Genomic DNA, 17,706 nt, shown 5'->3' with positions numbered 1-17,706 from the left:
CATAGAAGCCAGGAAGGTTTAACTGTGGGTGGTGAGGTACTCCATTTGTTATATTTATATAAGAGATAAGAATGGAGGAGGGGGAGGAGGTGGCAGCAGTGATGAAGGGCTCTCCAAGGCTCAGGAGATGAGAAAATGACTTTAAAAAAACAAACAAGCATAGCATTTCTTTTTTAAACCATTCATTTTCCCCCAATTACATGTAAAACAATTTTTCAACATTTGCTGTTTTGAGTTCCAAATTATATCCCCTCCTCTCCCTACTCCCTGAGACAATCTGATAGAAATTATACATGTGTAATCTTGTAAAACATTTCCATATTAGTCATTTTGTGGGGAGAAAAAAAAACAACAAAAGGAAGGAAGAGAAAGAAAGAAAATGAAAGTGAAATAGTATGTTTTGATCTGTATTCAGGACTTATTAGTTTTTTCCTTTGGAGTTGGAGATCATTTTTTATCATGAGTTCTTTGAGATGGTCTCAGATCATTGTATTGTCAAAAGTAGTTGGTAATCATTCCCAGTTTACCATTGTACTGTGTTATTACTGTGTACAATGTTTTCCTGGTTCAACTCACTTCACTTTGCATCAGTTCATATGTCTTTCCAGGTTTTCCTGAGATCACGTTGCTCATTGTGTCTTACAAGTCAATGATATTCCAACACCATGATAAACTCCAACTGGTTCAACTCATTTGATGAGTATCTATACCTACAGAAATATACAGAACAAATGGAAGTTAACTAACCTCAGAGAGAAGGTACTAGTGGTGGGGACAGGGGGGATGGGGAAGGCCCCTAGCAGATGAGGGGACTCCACAGGTTGATTTGGAGGGGACTCCACAGGTGCATTTTGCAGCAAACAGAAGAAGTGTTTACTCATGAAGAGGGGGGGAAAGATGCAATGATCTTTGCAGAGTTCAAGTGAAAGTGGTCAAGATTTTAGACAAATTATTTGGAACTTGGCTTCAATTTTCTACTTTGAGTGCTTTCAAACATTATTTACACACACATACACACATGTATATATGTATTTAGGTACATATCATATCTCCACATATTCATATAGATCAAGTATATAAAGAAAGCATTCCAGGCATGGAAGTGGGAGGAGGAGTATCCTTGATGAGGAATAGCCAGGAGGCCAGTGCCCCTGAATGGTAGATTCTATGCAGGAGAAGGCAGGATAAGAAGGGAGCTTATTGAATAATGTTTGACTTTCTGAATGGAGTAATCTATCAATGATAGAAAATAGCATTATCATAAATTCTGAAGGAAAGAGTAGAAAGATTCTAATCATTAATTAATTAAGCTTCTATATTTGCACATATCCCTCTGCTTTCTGATTTGGAAAGCATTAGAACAGGTTTTGATGATACTAAGCTACAAATGAAAGGCTAAATGATAAGGAAGATATAGTGTGAGTGATAATCAATCAACCAGCATTTATTAATGTGTTTATTATGTATTTTGCACTGTGTGCTGTGTGATAAATGCAAAAGTCAGAGAAACATACAAAATTCTCTGAGAAATTCTGGGACGGGAGATTCCTTTGTTCCAGGGAATCTGGGCAGAGTCCCTTGAGCTGGTTCTTGAGGGAAGATAATTTTCATCCAAGGCAAAACTGTAAATTGTCACTGAAAGCAGATTGGTTAAAAATATCAGCAACTAGGCTTGAGCAGCAGATGGAGTGGAATGAATGGGAAAGAAAAATGAGGAACTAGTATTAACTAAATAATGTGTGTCATTGGTATGAACACCATATTACAAGCCATTCAAGGGGAAAAAAACAAAGACATGGAAAGGCATGGATGATTAGCACCAAGATGACTACTCAGATTTTCTGTGGGAGGAACAGGATTCAGAATGGCGGAGAGACAAGCAAAGATAGACTGGCTGAGTTACCTCTCTAGGCTGGATTCTCCACCCCAGATTATCCTTACTAAATCTTTTTATTGCCCTGTGCTTAAAGTACATATCTACATAAATGCACTGTTTGGCATTCCTTTCATTTTTCTCTCTGGGAGCTGATAAAAAAATAATCTTAGTTGACCTTCAGTACTTCTGGTTGCCAGTCAGAGCCTGTTCCTGATTCCACTGTCAAGGCTTGTCTTTGGAGCCACTTGATAGGAGGGCCAGAAAGCTGGGAAAAAACATAGATTTCTAGTTGAAACCAAGAGCTCAATGGACTGATACTTTTCATTTATTTTTATTTTTTTATTTTTAAAAAATTAAAAAAAATTTGTTTTTTTAGTTTTTACAAGGCAATGGGGTTAAGTGGTTTGCCCAAGGCCACACAGCTAGGTAATTATTAAGTGTCTGAGGTTGGATTTGAACTCGGGTCCTCCTGATTTCAGGGCCGAAGCTCTATCCACTTCACCTCACTTTCTTCTCCAGTCATCTGGGTCCAGTGGTCAGATTTGAATCAGGATGACTGGAGATGACTCTGGATGTGAGACAATTAAGGTTAATTGACTTACCCAAGATTATATAGCTAGTAAGTATCTGAAGCTGATTGGAACATGGGTTCTCTTGACTCTAAGGCCAGTGTTTTATCCTCTACAGCATCTAACTGCCCTGGTAGTAGTGCTGATGGTGATGCTGGTAGTAGTGCTGGTAGTAGAAGTGTAAGAGTAGGAGTAGAAGGAAAAGTAGTAGCAGTGATGGTGATTGTGGAGGTAGCAGAGTGGCAATGGCAATAGAATGTAGTAGTAGTAGTAAATAGTAGAAGGGTAGTAGTGGTGATGGTAGTAATAGTAATTGTAGTAGTATTTAGGTTGGCCAATTAATAAACATTTATTATGTGCCTACTATGTATCTGGGTGATACTAAGAAATGCGAAAGACAGCCCTGGCCCTGAAAGAGTCACAATCAAATAGGGGACAATAACTTACAATAAAGATGAAATTGGGAGGGAAGTCTAGATGATGAAGTCTAGAGAAGAATAGCTTCCCCAGACACCTTCTTTAAATGAAAGATCTGGGAGGAGGACTCCTCTAAGATGGAAGTATCTTCAATGGGAGAGAAATCACTCCACTTCTGGGTTTTCTCTGTCTTCTTCCCTAGTGTCTCTTGCCTAATGAAGATGCCCTCCTTGAGGGAAGGGACAATTTTACTTTTATATTTGCGTCCTGAGTTCCTAGAATAGTGTCTGACACATGGTAGGGTTTTAGTGATGCTTACTGATGAAGAAAATTGCTCGGGGGGTGGGGCAGATAGGTGGTATAGTGGATAGAGCACCAGCCCTAGAGTTGGGAGGACCTGAGTTCAAATGCTGCCTCAGACACTTAATAATTGCTTAGCTGTGTGACCTTGGGCAAATTGCTTAACCCCATTGCCTTAAATAAAATTTTAAAAATTTCTCATGAATATTCCTGTCATTAAATTGTCTTTTTTTGTAGTTAGGCTGTGGAATATTGGGGCAGCTAGGTGGTTTAGTGGATAGGGTCACCTCTCTTGGAGTTCAAATCTAGCCTGAGACAATAACTAGGTGACCCTGGGCAAGTCACTTAACCCTGTTTACCTCAGTTTTCTCATCTCTAAAATGAATTGGGGAAGGAAATGGCCAAGCACAATTGTGTCTTTTCCAAGAAAACCTCAAATGGGGACAGAAAAAATTGGACGTGACTAAAAATGGCTGAAGAACAACAACGGTGAGCCAGACATTGATGGAAACATTTTACCAATATCATGTCATTTGATCCTCTGGAGGCAAATGCTGTTGTTAGATAGTCAAGCAACCTGAGATTAGTGATCTGCCCAGGGGTCTACAGCCAGTGTCTGAGGCTAGCACTCTATTTGCTGTGTCACCTAGTTGTCTAATTGGTCCCGTGTGACAACTCCGTGAGCATCTGACCTCTACTTAAAAGTTCAGTTTGTCTATGGACCATACCAGAACTCCATGGATGTGAAGGGGCAAAGGGCAGCAATAAAGAAAAGTGAGTACGGGCATCCTGTCCACAAAGTCTTGTGGACTGCTCTCCGAAAGGATTCTTGGCTCTAGCAATATGTTCCCTGAAATTTGCCTTACTTTCCAAGGTAGGCCTAATAAAGTTGATGGGTTCCATCAGCATCCACAACAAGTCCATTAGTGGGATAGTTGGTGCAGTGATGGTTATTAGGCTATGTTCTCTCTTTTTATTTTTTTTTTGTGTTCCCTTTTATAATTAACATATATATATATATATATATATATAATTATAATTAACGTACCCAAAAAATGCAGACAAAAACAATGTAATATTTCTTTATAGTCTTTATAGTCTCTCTTGTCAGATTTCTTCTTGATTTGAATTCAGAACATGCTTATGCTTCCCCTTCTTTGTTTTTCTTTTCCTTTTTACTTGGCTTCTTATAAACTCTTTGACAATGGTAGGATGGTAGAAATATGGTAGAATGACAGATAATGGTAGAATAGTAATGGTAGAAAATGGTAGAATAGTACAGTAATGGTAGATAATGGTAGAAAAGTCAGTAATATAAATGTCAAACCTCTCAAATACAGCTTTTAAGCACTTTTAAAGACAATTTCCCAAATATCAGGCTCAATTCTTTCAATCACAACAGTCAATGGATTTTCCAATAGAGCTTTGTTTCCAAAAAACATGGAGATGAATAAAAAGAAGTATTTGAATGAAATGGAGAAAGGTCATGGAACAATGGATAGAGATCTGAAGATATACTGACTTTGCCACCCAGAGCAAGTCTCTTTACTTTACCTTTAAATAACTTTCAATTGCCAAGAAGGTGAGGATCTGATTGGTAGAGGAATTCCCTATGGGGGATCCTTCTAGAAAAAAAGAAACATGGTGAGATCTCACTTGATTAGAATACTCTAGACCAAGAATTCTTAAAGGTAGGTGTGTGTGTGTGTATGTGTATGGTTGTGTGATGGACCCTTTGGCAGTCTGGTGCAGTCTGTAAATTCCTCAGAATAAGGTGTTTAAATGCTTAAAATAAAATCCATAGGATTACAAAGGCAATCCTGTATTTATTTATTTATTGACTTAGTTTTTAGAAAACTAGTTGAGATCCTTGCAATATTTCAGGTATCAATTATTGTGGCTTAACAGTCCATCACTCAGTGACTAAACTCAGGGAATTTAGATCATTGGTTCCTCACTTGAGAATCCTATATAGTTGGTTGCTAAGTAGGTACTCAGAGCCTTTCTACTTTTAGAGGATTTGCAAGAACTGGTATTTTAGCTCTTTGTCACTGTCTTTAAGAAACTAGAAGCATCTGTAGATCAGGTTCAGGTCTGGTGGGGGAACTTCTGTGGAGGGTCTTGTCCAATAAGGGATTACTAAATCCACGTCCATATAATCTCTCCATAAAAATGCTGCATTGTGGTGTGGAGGTGACCAGGAATTCCCAAAGACTACACATACCAGAACAGCTATTGCCATTTGAGAAAGACTTTGAAAGGGAACCCTAAGACTGAAGAGAGGGGGGGGATGGATTTATAACATGTTGTTGTTCAGTAGCGTCTGACTCTCTGTGACCTGATTTGGGGGTCTTCTTGGCAAAGATACTGGAGTCATTTGCCACTTCCTTCTCCAGTTCATTTTACAGATGAGGAAACTGAGGCAAACAGGTAGAAATGACTTGCCCAGGGTCACACAGGTAGGAAGTATCTAAGGTGGGATATGAAGTCACAAAGAGGAGACTTCCTGACTTCGGGTCTGGCAATCTATCTACTGTGCCAATAGTGCCCAATTTAAAATATACAATGAGTCTTATCTTTTCCAGACTTGGGTTACCATGGGAATTTGTTCTGGCAGATTCTGTGTATTTATGATGAGTTTTATTTTTCCTTCTTTTAAAGTGTCCACTTAAAGGGGATGGGACAGTGGAAGAAGAGATATTAGTTGCTTGTGAAAATAGATAAATACTTTTAAAACTTGGAAACTCTCTGTCCCTTGTGTCTGAAGAGCAACCTAGCTAATTGGAGAGCCCATCTCCAGCCTGGAGGGAGACTGAAGCATTTTTTTTTTTTTGATCTCTAAAACTCTCAAAGATGACTTATTAAATCCCTCTTCTGAGAGGGAATGTTGATAGACTTGCAAATGCTGGCCATCAGTGACGATACTTTTCATGTGTACTGACATCTCCCCAAGTATCTTTCTGTTAACCATATTAAAAAAAAATAAACAAATTATTTTCCATTTGCGAAAACAGAGGCCTTGATGGCTAAAAGAATTTGCAGTCCAGGCAGGACTTGGCTTTGATCAAGATTCTTGACTTTCAGCCCAGCCAGTTCTCCCTCTCCTCACAAGCAACCACAGCAGCAGCCAACCAACCTTGAAGTGGAGAGAATTCTCTCAGCATCTTCTGGCTAAGTCTTTTATTCTGTCTTTTTTGTTTTTACCTGGCAAGCAAAGGGGGGACACCGAAGCCACCCTTCCCCACCCCCACTCTGTCTCCAGCGGAGAGATCATTTAGGCCCTTCTTCCTTCTTCCACGTCCCGGAGGGGAAATATTGCTGCTCGGTCCAGAATAAAATGCGGGCACTGTTTAAGAGACAAAGAACAATGGCTCCCTGAGCTGCTGTTCCTAAGGTCAGCTGTCATTCTTCTCTCTTGGGTTTAAGGTCCTCCTTCTGCCTTCCTTGTGCAGCAGATTGGGTCTGGGGGCTTGATCGGGGGGTCTGCTCTGGGATCCCTTGGCTGCTCCAGGAGGCTCTAGGGTTCAGCCCTTCTTCGCCCGCCCCCCTTAGAAGGCCAAGGAGTGGGGGGTCTTCTTCCTTACCTGTTCTGATTGCCTTGGCACGTCTTTGGTGGGGGGTGGGGAGGGGGATGGGTGGGGGATCGGGGAGAATCGGACCATCGGAGCGCACGGGTGGGCGCGCGGGGATCCTCTCGCTCGGCCCTGCCCCCGGGGGGCACGGGCAGGCTGGCCCAGGGAGCCCCCCGGCTCCCCTCCCCAGCCTCTGGCCGCTTGCCCGCCTCCAGCACCGAAGAATGTCTCCAAGTGTTGGGAGCCGGTTTCCATGGGAACCAGCAGCCCTTCGAGTTAATCATTTCCTGTGGAAAGTGGGGGAGCGGGGGGAGGCCGGAGCCGACAGTGTGACATTCCTGCTTCCTAGCGGGCGGCCGGGCGCGGGGATGCCGGAGCGGCCCGGGCTGCTCCCCCGGGGGCAGGGGACCCCGGGCTGGGCAGCGGGGACCAGGTGAGTCACCGCCCTGGTGGGGCACGCCCAGCCGAGGGGGTCCCCGTCGCCAGCCCCGCTTTCTCTTTCCCGAGGGGCTGCGCTTGGAGATCCTTCTGGGGCCGCGCAGCCCGGCTTCCCCAGGACACCCCCACGGCTGTCGGGGATCCTCCCCCCAGGGGAGCGGGGCCTTGCGCCGGGGCTCCCGGAGTGGAGGCCCAGCGTGGGGGGAGCGGGGCGGGAAAGAGCCCCCGAGAAGCCCCCCTCACCCCCAGGCTTGGGGCTGCGGCTGGGCAGAGGGGCGGGGCTCACGGTTTAAAGCTTCTCTAGTTAAATTCCCTTACGGGCGGCCTGGGGCGGGCTGGCCCGGTCTCTGTTTACCTGGGGGGGGCGGGGACCCCTGGCTGGGGACCTGAGTGGGGCAGTGCGGCGGGGGCGGGGGGCTGCCTCGTGGACCCCGAGAAATTGTGGTGCCCGACCTGGGGGAGGGGGCAGAACTCCGCCCTGCCTCGGAGGGCTGGGTCCCGGCTTTCCTTGGACAGCTCCCAGGACAGACTGTCCATGGTGAAAATGCAAGAGAGCCAAAAGAAGGCCCTTCAGCCGGGGTCTTTTCAAGGGAAGGCTACCTTTCTTTCAATAAAGGCAAGGACCCTCCTGCATTTACTTCCCAATATCTCCGTATCTTCCTTTATGCAACCACCCCTTCTGTTTCCTGTCCTAAGCTTTTATAACCGTCTGATTTGCCTTCCTCTAGTTTTCTCCAAACTGTTCCCCTGATTCCATTTAATGATATTTTATGTGCCTTTTCCCATAGAAATTTCTTTACTCAAAAAACTTGGGCCCGCTATCAGAGTAGAAATTCCCTATCTTGGCATTCGAGGCCCTCCCAATCTGACTCCAACCTCCCCTTCCAGCATTATGATCTTCATACACCATTCATATACTGTTCCAGTCAAATTAAATTTTTCTTAGTTCTCTTTATCAATCTTGCCCTCTCCCATTTCTGCATTTTTGCTTTCATCCCCCCCCCCCCCCATTCAGCTCTTTCTCTTCTCATAATCTTCTGAATTCCATTTCTCCCTTTCTCCTGTTTTCTCATGCTCCATCTCTCCACACTTGGAGAGTCCGCGTGGTCACCCACTGAGTTGACTATGTGCTTGGGAATCCTTGCCACAGCAAGAGATCTTCTTCCATGGTCTTAAAGGTCCAAAGATTTCTCTCTAGGGAGAACTTACTTCCACCTGACCTATCCCATCTCATCCCATCTTATTCTTGGATAAACCCCAACTGGAAAATGTTGCCTTTGTATTAAGTCTAAATCTGCCTGTTGCCTCACACAATGCCCCCATTTTTGCCCTGTGGAGCCAAAATCAAGTTGAATCCCTCTTTTCATAGCAGGCCTTCAAATACTTGAAAAGCAACTATGGCTTTGCCTAACCCCCCCCCCCATTTCCTTCAGCTGATCCTTATCCGGTATTGTCTCCAGGCTCTCTCTGAATGCTTTCCTGATTACCAATGTCTTCACCAAACTCTGGCTCTGGGAACTGAACCTCATGCCATAAACATGGTCTGGCCAGGACAAAGCATTTAACACGCTGCTCTTTGCTCACAGCTTTTTTGCTTATGAATATTTCTTCCTCCTTAGAGTGTAACTTAGAGGCCGGGCCCATATCAGGCTTGGCCCCTTGTATCCCTAGCATCTAACATGTTGAAAATAACAACGACAGCAATAATAATAACTGTTAGTTTGCTAGGATTTTGCAAAGTGCTATCGAGCCTTATAGTAACACTGTGAGGTAGGTAGGTGCCATTATTGTAATGCATTTTAAACATGAGTAAACTGAGGCACAAAAAAATGACTTCCCCCAGGTTCACACAGCTGTATATTAGGTTTTAAATTTGTAGAGTTGCTGGCCAAGAGTATTTTTCTAACACTCCTCTAGGCCTTTGCTTTGAAAAGGAGCGGCAGAGTCAGCAAATTGAAGTCCACATTTCAGATCCGGCCTTTCTAAGACTTGGAGCACAGGGACAAAGTACATTCTCCACCCTCCCCCCACTATTTTCCCAGGGCCCAGCTTATCAGCACCTTAAGCCCTGGGAGTACATACCAAAACTCTCCAGTTCCTGGCTGGTCTTTTGTTATATCTTTAAAAGGAGGTCTGCGGCCTCTAGGCCCTTTAAGGTTGGCTCTAGGCTGGACCACCCTACCCAGACCTCCATAATGCCACACCCTCTTACTGAACACCCAGTGATCGTTGCCTGGAGCTGCCTCTGATAGGAATCTCTGTATTCTCTTCTCCTCCAACCAGATTCTTGGGATCCGCCTATATTTAGGGGAACCTTCACACCCATACTAGTTAGGTTCCTGGCCCAGTCTTCTGTCTCAGGCTGAAGGTTGGTCCAGGTCATCATTAAGATAAAAAGGTCTATAGAGGTTGTTGGGTAGAAGACTGGATCTTGTTTTCTTGGCTCAAAACTTTGAAGTTATTTTAGATTCTTTGAGGCTCTTGACCTCTCACATCCAGCTGGCTGCTAAATTTTGCTGTTTCTTCCTGTCCTGTATCACTCTGAGCCACCCCTTCCTCTCTTCCTTCCCCCTCTGACCACAGCCTTCCCCTTCTTCTCTAGGGCATGCCACCAGCCATCTGCCCCAGAGCCCTGGAATGGGGGGGGGTGTTCTTTGATTGGTTGCATTATTGGAGACAGGTGCCCACCCATCCCTCTAAAAGCCCCTTTTCTTAACTCTCCTGGATCTTCTCTTGCAAATAATCATAAGATTAATTCATAAGTCCACATGTCTTTAAACATTTTCCTGTGAGAGCTAGGTAGTACAAGCTTAACCCTATTTTCCTGATGAGAAAATTTGGGATTAGGTAATATTCCTCTGGGGGGGGGCAAGTGACTTGTCCAAGATCACACAGCTAGTAATCTAGTGTCTGGAGCCAGATTTAAACACCTGGCTCCAGGACTGGGGCGCTATTCCACTTGCCATCTAGCTACCCCATGGATTAGATAATAATCATGAGAAATAGCATTTACTTGAGTCCCTTTAAGGTTTGCAAAGTGCTTCCCATGTGTTCTCTCTCTCTCTTTTTTTAATTTAAGGTTTTGAGGGGGTTTTTTGCAAGGCAAATGGGGTTAAGTGGCTTGCCCAAGGCCACACAGCTAGGAATTATTAAGTGTCTGAGGTCAGATTTGAACTCAGGTACTACTGACTCCAGGGCCAGTGCTCTATCCACTGAGCCACCTAGCCATCCCCCATGTATTCTTTCATTAGATCCTGGCAACAACACTGTGAGGTTTATACCCTTATCATCATCCCCATTTTACTGATGAGGAAACAGGACTGAGAGTTGAGTGATATGCTCAGACTCACACAGTCAGAATGTGTCTTCAGTCAAAATTCGAACTCAAGGTTTCCTGACTTTAAATGGGCATATAACTAGGAAAAATAAGAGTTGAAACTCAGAGCCTGGTTCTTAAGCTTTGAGTGTGTGAATGTTAATATTCTTCTCTCTTCCCCTTAATAATAATGATGATATCTTATATCTCAGTAGTATCCTAAGCTTTTCAAAACACATTTATGAACTCATTTGAACCACAAAGCAATACGAGGTATTGCTATTACTCCAATTATTATTCTAATTTTAGGGAGGGGGCATGACTTGCCCAAGGTCACACAACCCAGAAGGGTGTAAAGTTAATGCCTTTGACCCTAGGCAGCTACATGGAATGCCTACTGAGTCTAGAGTCATGAAGACTGGAGTTCAAATCTAGCCTCAGACATTTACTAGTTCAATGTCCCAGGCAGGTTATTTCTCTTTCTGCCTCAATTTTCCCAATAGTAAAATGGGGATATAAAAAGCATCTACATGGAAGGGTTGTGGTGAGAATGAAATGAGAATATTTATAAAGCACTTGGCATAGTGCCCAATACACAGTGATGATGTTTTTGTTCTTTGTTCTCAAAGAGGACCATGATATCAGGGAGGTGATGCTATAATATACACATGAATTGGATTTGGTGGGGGGAGGGGTTGTGCCAAATCATCAGCTTCACTTTCTTCTCCAGAGCCATCTGGGTCCAGTGGCCAGATATGGTTCAGGTCAACCAGAGGTGGCTCTGAATGTGAGGCACTCAGGGTTTGGTGACTTGCTCAAGGAGAAAGAGCTTGTAGGTGTCTGAAGCCAAGTTTGAATTCAAATCCTCCTGACTTCGGGTCTGGTGTTCTACCCACTGTACCATCTAGCACTTAGTAGGTATGTGATAATGCCAGTTCTTTCCCCCTGCCCCATTCCTTTCTAGTCAGTTTGTGTATGGAGTGGAGGACTTGATATTTAATCGGTGACCAGTAGGTGACCCTTCTTTATCTTTCAGGTTTTGTAGGATCACAGTTCTAGATATCAAATAAGTGACCCAGGTCACATTGGGATAACTGAAGCCTTGCCAAGAATTTGAGTGTGTTGAAGGTTAATAGTCTTCTCTCTTCCCCTTAATAATAATGATAATATACAAAATAAAAATACAATAAAAGATAGATAATATGTGGTTTTCTGAGATACAGGGATCCGATGTACAAGTTAGAAACCCTGTCTATTTGGGTTTGACACCATTGTACTGGTCCAACCATATACATTACGGATCTCTTTATCTGAATTATCCCATACAACTCTTCTTTCTCTCTCTTCCCTTGGCTTCTTGTCTACTCCTTTCACGTTGCTTGATTCAATTCAACATTTATTGGGTTCTAACTTTGCATAAGCCAACATTTCTTAAACTCCAACTTTTTGTATGTTAGATTGAGGAGATGTAGAGACAAAAATTGTACTGCCCCTTTCCCCCGAGTTTATATTCTACTGGGTGATGATAAATATAGTGTTAATCCAAATTAATTTGAATAGGGAAGAGAGAAGAACCAAGAAAATCAGAGAAGGCTACCTGGAGGAGGTGACACCTGAGCTGAGAAAGATAAGGATTCTGAAGTGAGGCATTACAATGTGACCCACCTTGCCACACCCACAGGCATTGCCATGGGAATTCAGAATTCCAGAATGAACTCCCTGGTGGTTAGGAAGACTTCTGCAATCCTTTGGCTCCTAGGGGCCATGAACTTGACCTGAGGCATACTATAGAGAAGGCCTAGGAGTTCTTGATGTGGAACATGGATGGATCTGTGGGAGAGAGAAGCTGATAAAAGTTACTGAACCCTAAGTTTCTCTGCCATCATTTGTGGGTCTGACAATAATGGCTGTCACCAGGTGAGGGGAAGACTTCGCAAGGATCAGAGGAGGAAATGATAAATTTGGTGACGAATTTGGATGAAATGAATGTGAGAAGCATACTGATGTGAAATAAAGCTAAAAAGGCAAGATAGAATCAGAATAGGGTGGGCCTTAAATTCTAACAGTAATAAATGCTGCTGGGAGTTGGGATCCTGTATTTTCTCCCTCTTCCCTAAAGAGGTCCCTTTCAGGGTGGCTAGGTGCGTAGTGGATAAGCACTGGCCTTGGAGTCAGGAGTACCTGGGTTCAAATCCGGTCTCAGACACTTAATAATTACCTGGCTGTGTGACCTTGGGCAAGCCACTTAACCACATCTGCCTTGCAAAAACCTAAAGAAAAAAAAAAGAGGTCCCTTTCTTCTCCCAAGCAGATAAAGACTGAGTGGTTCTTTATAGATTCATCCTAGAGTCCAACAGAAATGACTTAAGCTTAGATTTGACTTGTATTGAGGGTCTCCCCCTAAAAGGGAAGAGTAGACAATATGAATTAGATATGGGACAGCTATTTATTTATTTTACATAAAGAAACGCTAAACTCATAGCAGAAATTCATAGGTGTGCCTTGAGAGAGAGACTTAAAACAGAATATAGTGATTTATAGCTACTCATACTTTCTTGGGAAAGTGATACCTAGAACACCAAGACATGTTGCAGTTTGTAGGAACTGGTGAGTAGGCATTTTCTATTTCACCTTGATTTTGCACTGCTTAAATAGTTAGCTTTTAGTCTATGTCATCTGGGCAAGTCTGGCCAGAGGCTGGGCTCCTCCCTCTGTTTGAATTCATTCTTTCTGTTGAAGAACTCCACTGATGACAGTCAGTGCCAATCAAGATACCCAGTACCTGTAGAACTCTTGGATTTACCTCCAAGCTTACCTCTGAGACCGGAAACATCCATTTTGGGATTACTGCTCTCTCACATATACATAGGTAAGGAAGCCCAAGGTGACAGTATAGCTGGTGCCCCCAAGTCTCAGACTTAACCCACCTGGTCCACTCTAGCTACCATATGGAAGCCTCCTACATGCTGCTTCATTGGGGGAAGGGTAGCCCCTCTCCTCTGTTTTTCTCAGGAGAATTTTGAATAGTACTCACATGATCCACAAAAGATAAAGGAAGATCTACAAAAGATATAGGACTGGCTACCCCCTTTTAAAGATTCGATAATTCAACAAGTAGCTAGGTGGCTCAGTGGATAGAACTGGATCTGGAATTAGGAAGACCTGAGTTCAAATCCAGTCTCAGATACTAGCTCCGGGACCCTGGACAAGCTAGTTAACCACTGTTTGCCTTAAACTGTTGGAGAAGGAAATGGGAACCATTCTAGAATCTTTGTCAAGAAACCTACTGGATAGTGTGATCCCTGGGATTTGAAAAATCAGATACAACCACAAATCTAACAGCAGCACTTTCTGCAGCCAATGAGATTGAATGGTCATTACAAAGTCTTCAACACTCAACCAGCATCTGTGACTTCCCCAAAGCAGGCAAGGTAGCTCTGGGTATGCTCCATGGTTTGGAGACCCTATTACATTAATCTGACAGGTTAATAATAATAATGATAATAATAATAATAATAATAGTAGTAGTAGTAGTAGTAGTAGTAGTAGTAGTAGTAGTAGTAGTAGCTAGCATCTATATAATACCACTATATGCTGGTACAGTGCTAAGATCTTATCTCATTGGAATCTTACAACCAATATATAGGTTTTCATTCTATCTTAGGGGCAATTATAGGCCACCACTGAAGGATTTTGATTGAGTAGTAACCTTGTAAGAAGATTATTCTCACTGTATGGACAAAGATGAGTAATTCTTCCAGAGGACAATGATAATGTCCTGAGCGTTACCACCTCATGAAATAGAAGGAAAGAAAAGAAATGGAGGGGAGAAAATTGACTTTGTAGAATGTTGGATATGAGATCCATTGAAGCCTGGTCATCCCAAGAACATTTAAAGATGAAGCTACAAAGAGGACAACAAACAGATGAAGAAAAAAATAGATGTCAGAGTTATGGAACATACTAGTTTTTCCATCAGTGACAGGAGTGACAGGTTCTACTTGAGTCCCAGTATCATGGTCTCTCAATATGCTACCTGAGAAGCAGGAATTACATGAAAGAAAAGAAGGATGAGAAAAGGAACTATATCCATTCTCAAATTATAGGCAAGAAAGAAAGATATCAAATAATTCTGGGGGGGAGGGACCACCTTGGATCATGATCAGAAAGGGCTGCCAAGGGGAAGCTAGGTGGCACAGTGGATAGAGCACCAGCCCTGGAGTCAGGAGTACCTGAGTTCAAATCCGACCTCAGACACTTAATAATTACCCAATTGTGTGGCCTTGGGCAAGTCACTTAACCCCATTGCCTAGCAAAAACCTAAAAAAAAAAAAAAGGAAAAGAAAGGGCTGCCAAGAGGACATTAATCACTACCAACCCTTAAGTCAACTTTTATTTCCATAAAATCTTTATGAGAATAATTTACATATGTATCAAGGTTATCCTTAATGAAAATACATGAAGAGAATGTACAAGCCTCTGAAAACACTATTCTACAGATAGATATATATCTATATGTATGTAAAACATACATGCATGTATATGTATAGAAGGGGCCTCAGGTTAAGAAGATCTTCTATTGACAGATCAGTCAGTATTCCAGTGTCAAACCCCACAACAGTTTTGAGCCCCCAAATGGAATTCAGAGTTATTCAAAAGGATTTGGCATAATGGTCCGTAAAGGAAAAAATAATCATGGAAGAATGCATATTATTTAGGCTGTGATATGTTAACATGTTTTATAAAGATCCATCAAGGCAGGGGTTTGGATTTTGTGGAGTGTTTCCCAGAGCTCAGAATGGAATTCTGTATTAATCCAGTAATTAATGTTTGTTGGATTGGATTTGATTGGACAAAAATATAGCTCCACAGTGAATTAGGCACAGAGTTGAATAGGACAAGGAGAAGGCATGGGATTGTCTTTGCAAAACTGTCCAGTTTTTGTATTGATTCTTCAGTTTTTCCCTGAAACAGAAACAAACATATACTATAAACTTTGCTAGTCTTCCAAGGCTGGATGCTGTGGATCACAGAATACCTCCATCTCTGAAGAATCAAGCTTGTGGCTACCCAGAGAGAAATGGGGAGATAAAGGTTGGGGCATAGTAGGCTTCCTCATATTCCTATTAACTATTTGAGTACAGGAAGCAATGTGAAAGGTAGCTGCAGAGCACTTTATTAGGAAAGGAGAAGCAGGAGAAGCTAGGTGACATAGTGGATAGAACACCCACCCTGGAGTCAGGAGCACCATTTCAAATCCAGTCTGAGACACTTAATAAATACCTAGCTGTGTGACCTTGGCCAAGTCACTTTATCCCACTGCTTTACAAAAAAAGCCAAAAAAAAAGGAAAGGAGGAGGATCAATCATGTGGTATGAGCTAGAGATAACAGCTTGGCAGATTGCTGGTTGTGTGGGTACCTGAGAGACACTAAGAGACCTGGAGGAAATGATCAGAATTCTGGGTAAATCTCTTTGTAGATGATTCATGGGGGAGGGAGGGAAGTGGCCAAGAGTCACCTTGAATGAAGAAAGGTAGATGGGTTATAATTTGCACCTATGGAGGATTACTCACATTGATGACATCAGAAATTTATTGAAGGGTTGAAAAAGTGGAAGAAGAATGAGAAAAGACTAGAGTGGGAACCTGGCCAAGACAAGAGGGGTTATGTCCCAAGTTTCAACATGTTGGGAGTGGGGTGAGGTTCCTCCCTCTGGGGGATGAGTTTCTCACCACTTTCAGCCTCAGGCCAGTCATCTGCCTGCTGACCCACTGCCCCATCTGTCCTGGACTGCCATGATCCAGGCTGCCATGTTCTTGGATTCCTTCCCATCAGGGTCAGGTTTATTGTATTCCATTAGTGTGTGAGCTCCTTGGTGGGCTTTTCTTTTTGTCTGTTCTCGTCATTTAATGGCATATCTTCCATATAGTAGGTGTCTAACAAATACTTATGGATTGATTGATTGACTGACCTACATCTCTCTAATGGATTCAACAGAGATGCTTGGGATCAGCTGTGGGGATTGGGAAGTAATGTGGCTGCTCTCACCGCTCTCTAGATTGAACAAAACCCCAGTCTTCCATATACTCTGTCCTTTTTCCCCATTATGTTCTCCAAAAATCATCCTCTGTTGTAGATGTGGACTTTGAGTCAGTCTTAAGTTCAGAATCTGACTCTCCTATTTACTATCTATGCAGCCTTAGGAAAAATCACTTCATCTTGTTGGGTCTCAGTTTCTTGGACAATATAACAAGGATTGGTCTAAGTGACCCTAAGATCTCTTCCAGCTCTTGCTGTTCAGTCGTGTCCAACTCTCTCTGACCCCATTTGGGCTTTTCTCGGCAGACATACTGAGTGGTTGTTCATCATTTCCTTCAGCAGTTCATTTGACAGATGAGGAAATGGAGTCAAGTAGGGCCAAGTGACTTGCCCAGGGTCACACAACTGGTGTGATTTGAACCCAGGAAAATGAATCTTCTGCCCTCAGGTCCAGTACTCTAGTTGCCTAAGTAGGAGTTTAATAAATGTTTATTGACTGACTGGCTGAGGGAGTCTTAAAGTAGAACTGGTAGTTATTATTATGTTTTTTTCAGGAAAGCATTAGCATCTGTTTAAGCACATCTATTCATCAATAGGTGTCATGGTGGGGAAATGGAGGCACAGAAACTAACTGTATACTATTTAATAGGTTTTCTTTTTTCCCAAACAATCACTCTTGGAAGAATTTACCTTAAGCAGAGTAATCAAGATTGGCTCATATGAATTCAGTCAACTGACTGGTTTAGCCTCCCCCTTCCCTCTGGGGAAGAGGGGAGCTGGAAGGACCTTCTTGGCAGGACCCTCTCATCTGAGGACCTCAGAGCTGAAGAAATGAGGGCCGTAGAAATGAGGAAAGGCTGAGGAAAGGCCCCCTTTTTGGGACAGGAGCCTGGACTAAAGCCCAGACTCCCACAGCTTCTTGTTTAGTTGTGTCCGGTCACTCAGGGTGGGACCCAACTGGAGGCTGAGGGAGAAGCTCTGTTTCAGCTGTTGTCTGTCCCCAGATCGGGTGACATGTCCCCAGACCCTCACCCAGAAGGCTCTTCTGTGCAGTCAGTTTAAAAGAAGCAGCCACTTCTGAAGCCAGCCTCTTGGACGCATCCACCTCCGGGCCGGGGCTGCCTTCTCCTGGGAAGCCAGGTTGCCTACCCCTGCTACATCCTTTCTCCATCTTTTCC

At 43.2% G+C, this 17,706-nt stretch overlaps 2 protein-coding genes across 8 annotated transcripts in view; one reads left to right on the top strand and one right to left on the bottom strand.

The window, feature by feature from the left end:
- Window positions 1-17,706, top strand: part of KIFC3 (kinesin family member C3) — a 92,206-nt gene that overhangs the window by 23,135 nt on the left and 51,365 nt on the right. Inside the window, exons 1-2 of one of the 7 annotated variants that reach the window (XM_074198759.1) lie at window positions 11,740-12,405; window positions 13,228-13,357. The exons of 4 other annotated variants lie outside the window; for them this stretch is intronic. The gene's annotated coding sequence lies outside the window, so the exon portion shown is untranslated. Of the gene's footprint in view, window positions 1-7,038; window positions 7,168-11,739; window positions 12,406-13,227; window positions 13,358-17,706 lie in introns of those variants that run through there. 2 more of the 7 variants (XM_074198742.1, XM_074198751.1) reach the window with 2 other exon arrangements.
- LOC141493054 (uncharacterized) lies at window positions 188-17,699 on the bottom strand. Its single transcript, XM_074193905.1, has 7 exons — window positions 17,561-17,699; window positions 7,528-7,701; window positions 6,747-7,281; window positions 6,367-6,508; window positions 4,717-4,787; window positions 2,052-2,141; window positions 188-710 (listed from the first exon to the last, which is right to left on the bottom strand). Exons 1-4 carry the CDS (start codon window positions 17,697-17,699, stop codon window positions 6,433-6,435), a joined length of 924 nt encoding a protein of 307 aa, XP_074050006.1. The 3' UTR covers window positions 188-710; window positions 2,052-2,141; window positions 4,717-4,787; window positions 6,367-6,432.

This window comes from Macrotis lagotis, chromosome 1 (assembly GCF_037893015.1).
Source record: "Macrotis lagotis isolate mMagLag1 chromosome 1, bilby.v1.9.chrom.fasta, whole genome shotgun sequence".
NCBI lineage: Eukaryota > Metazoa > Chordata > Mammalia > Peramelemorphia > Peramelidae > Macrotis > Macrotis lagotis.
The sequence above is the reverse complement of the archived record's forward strand: the minus strand, read 5'-3'. Positions and strand labels throughout refer to the sequence as shown.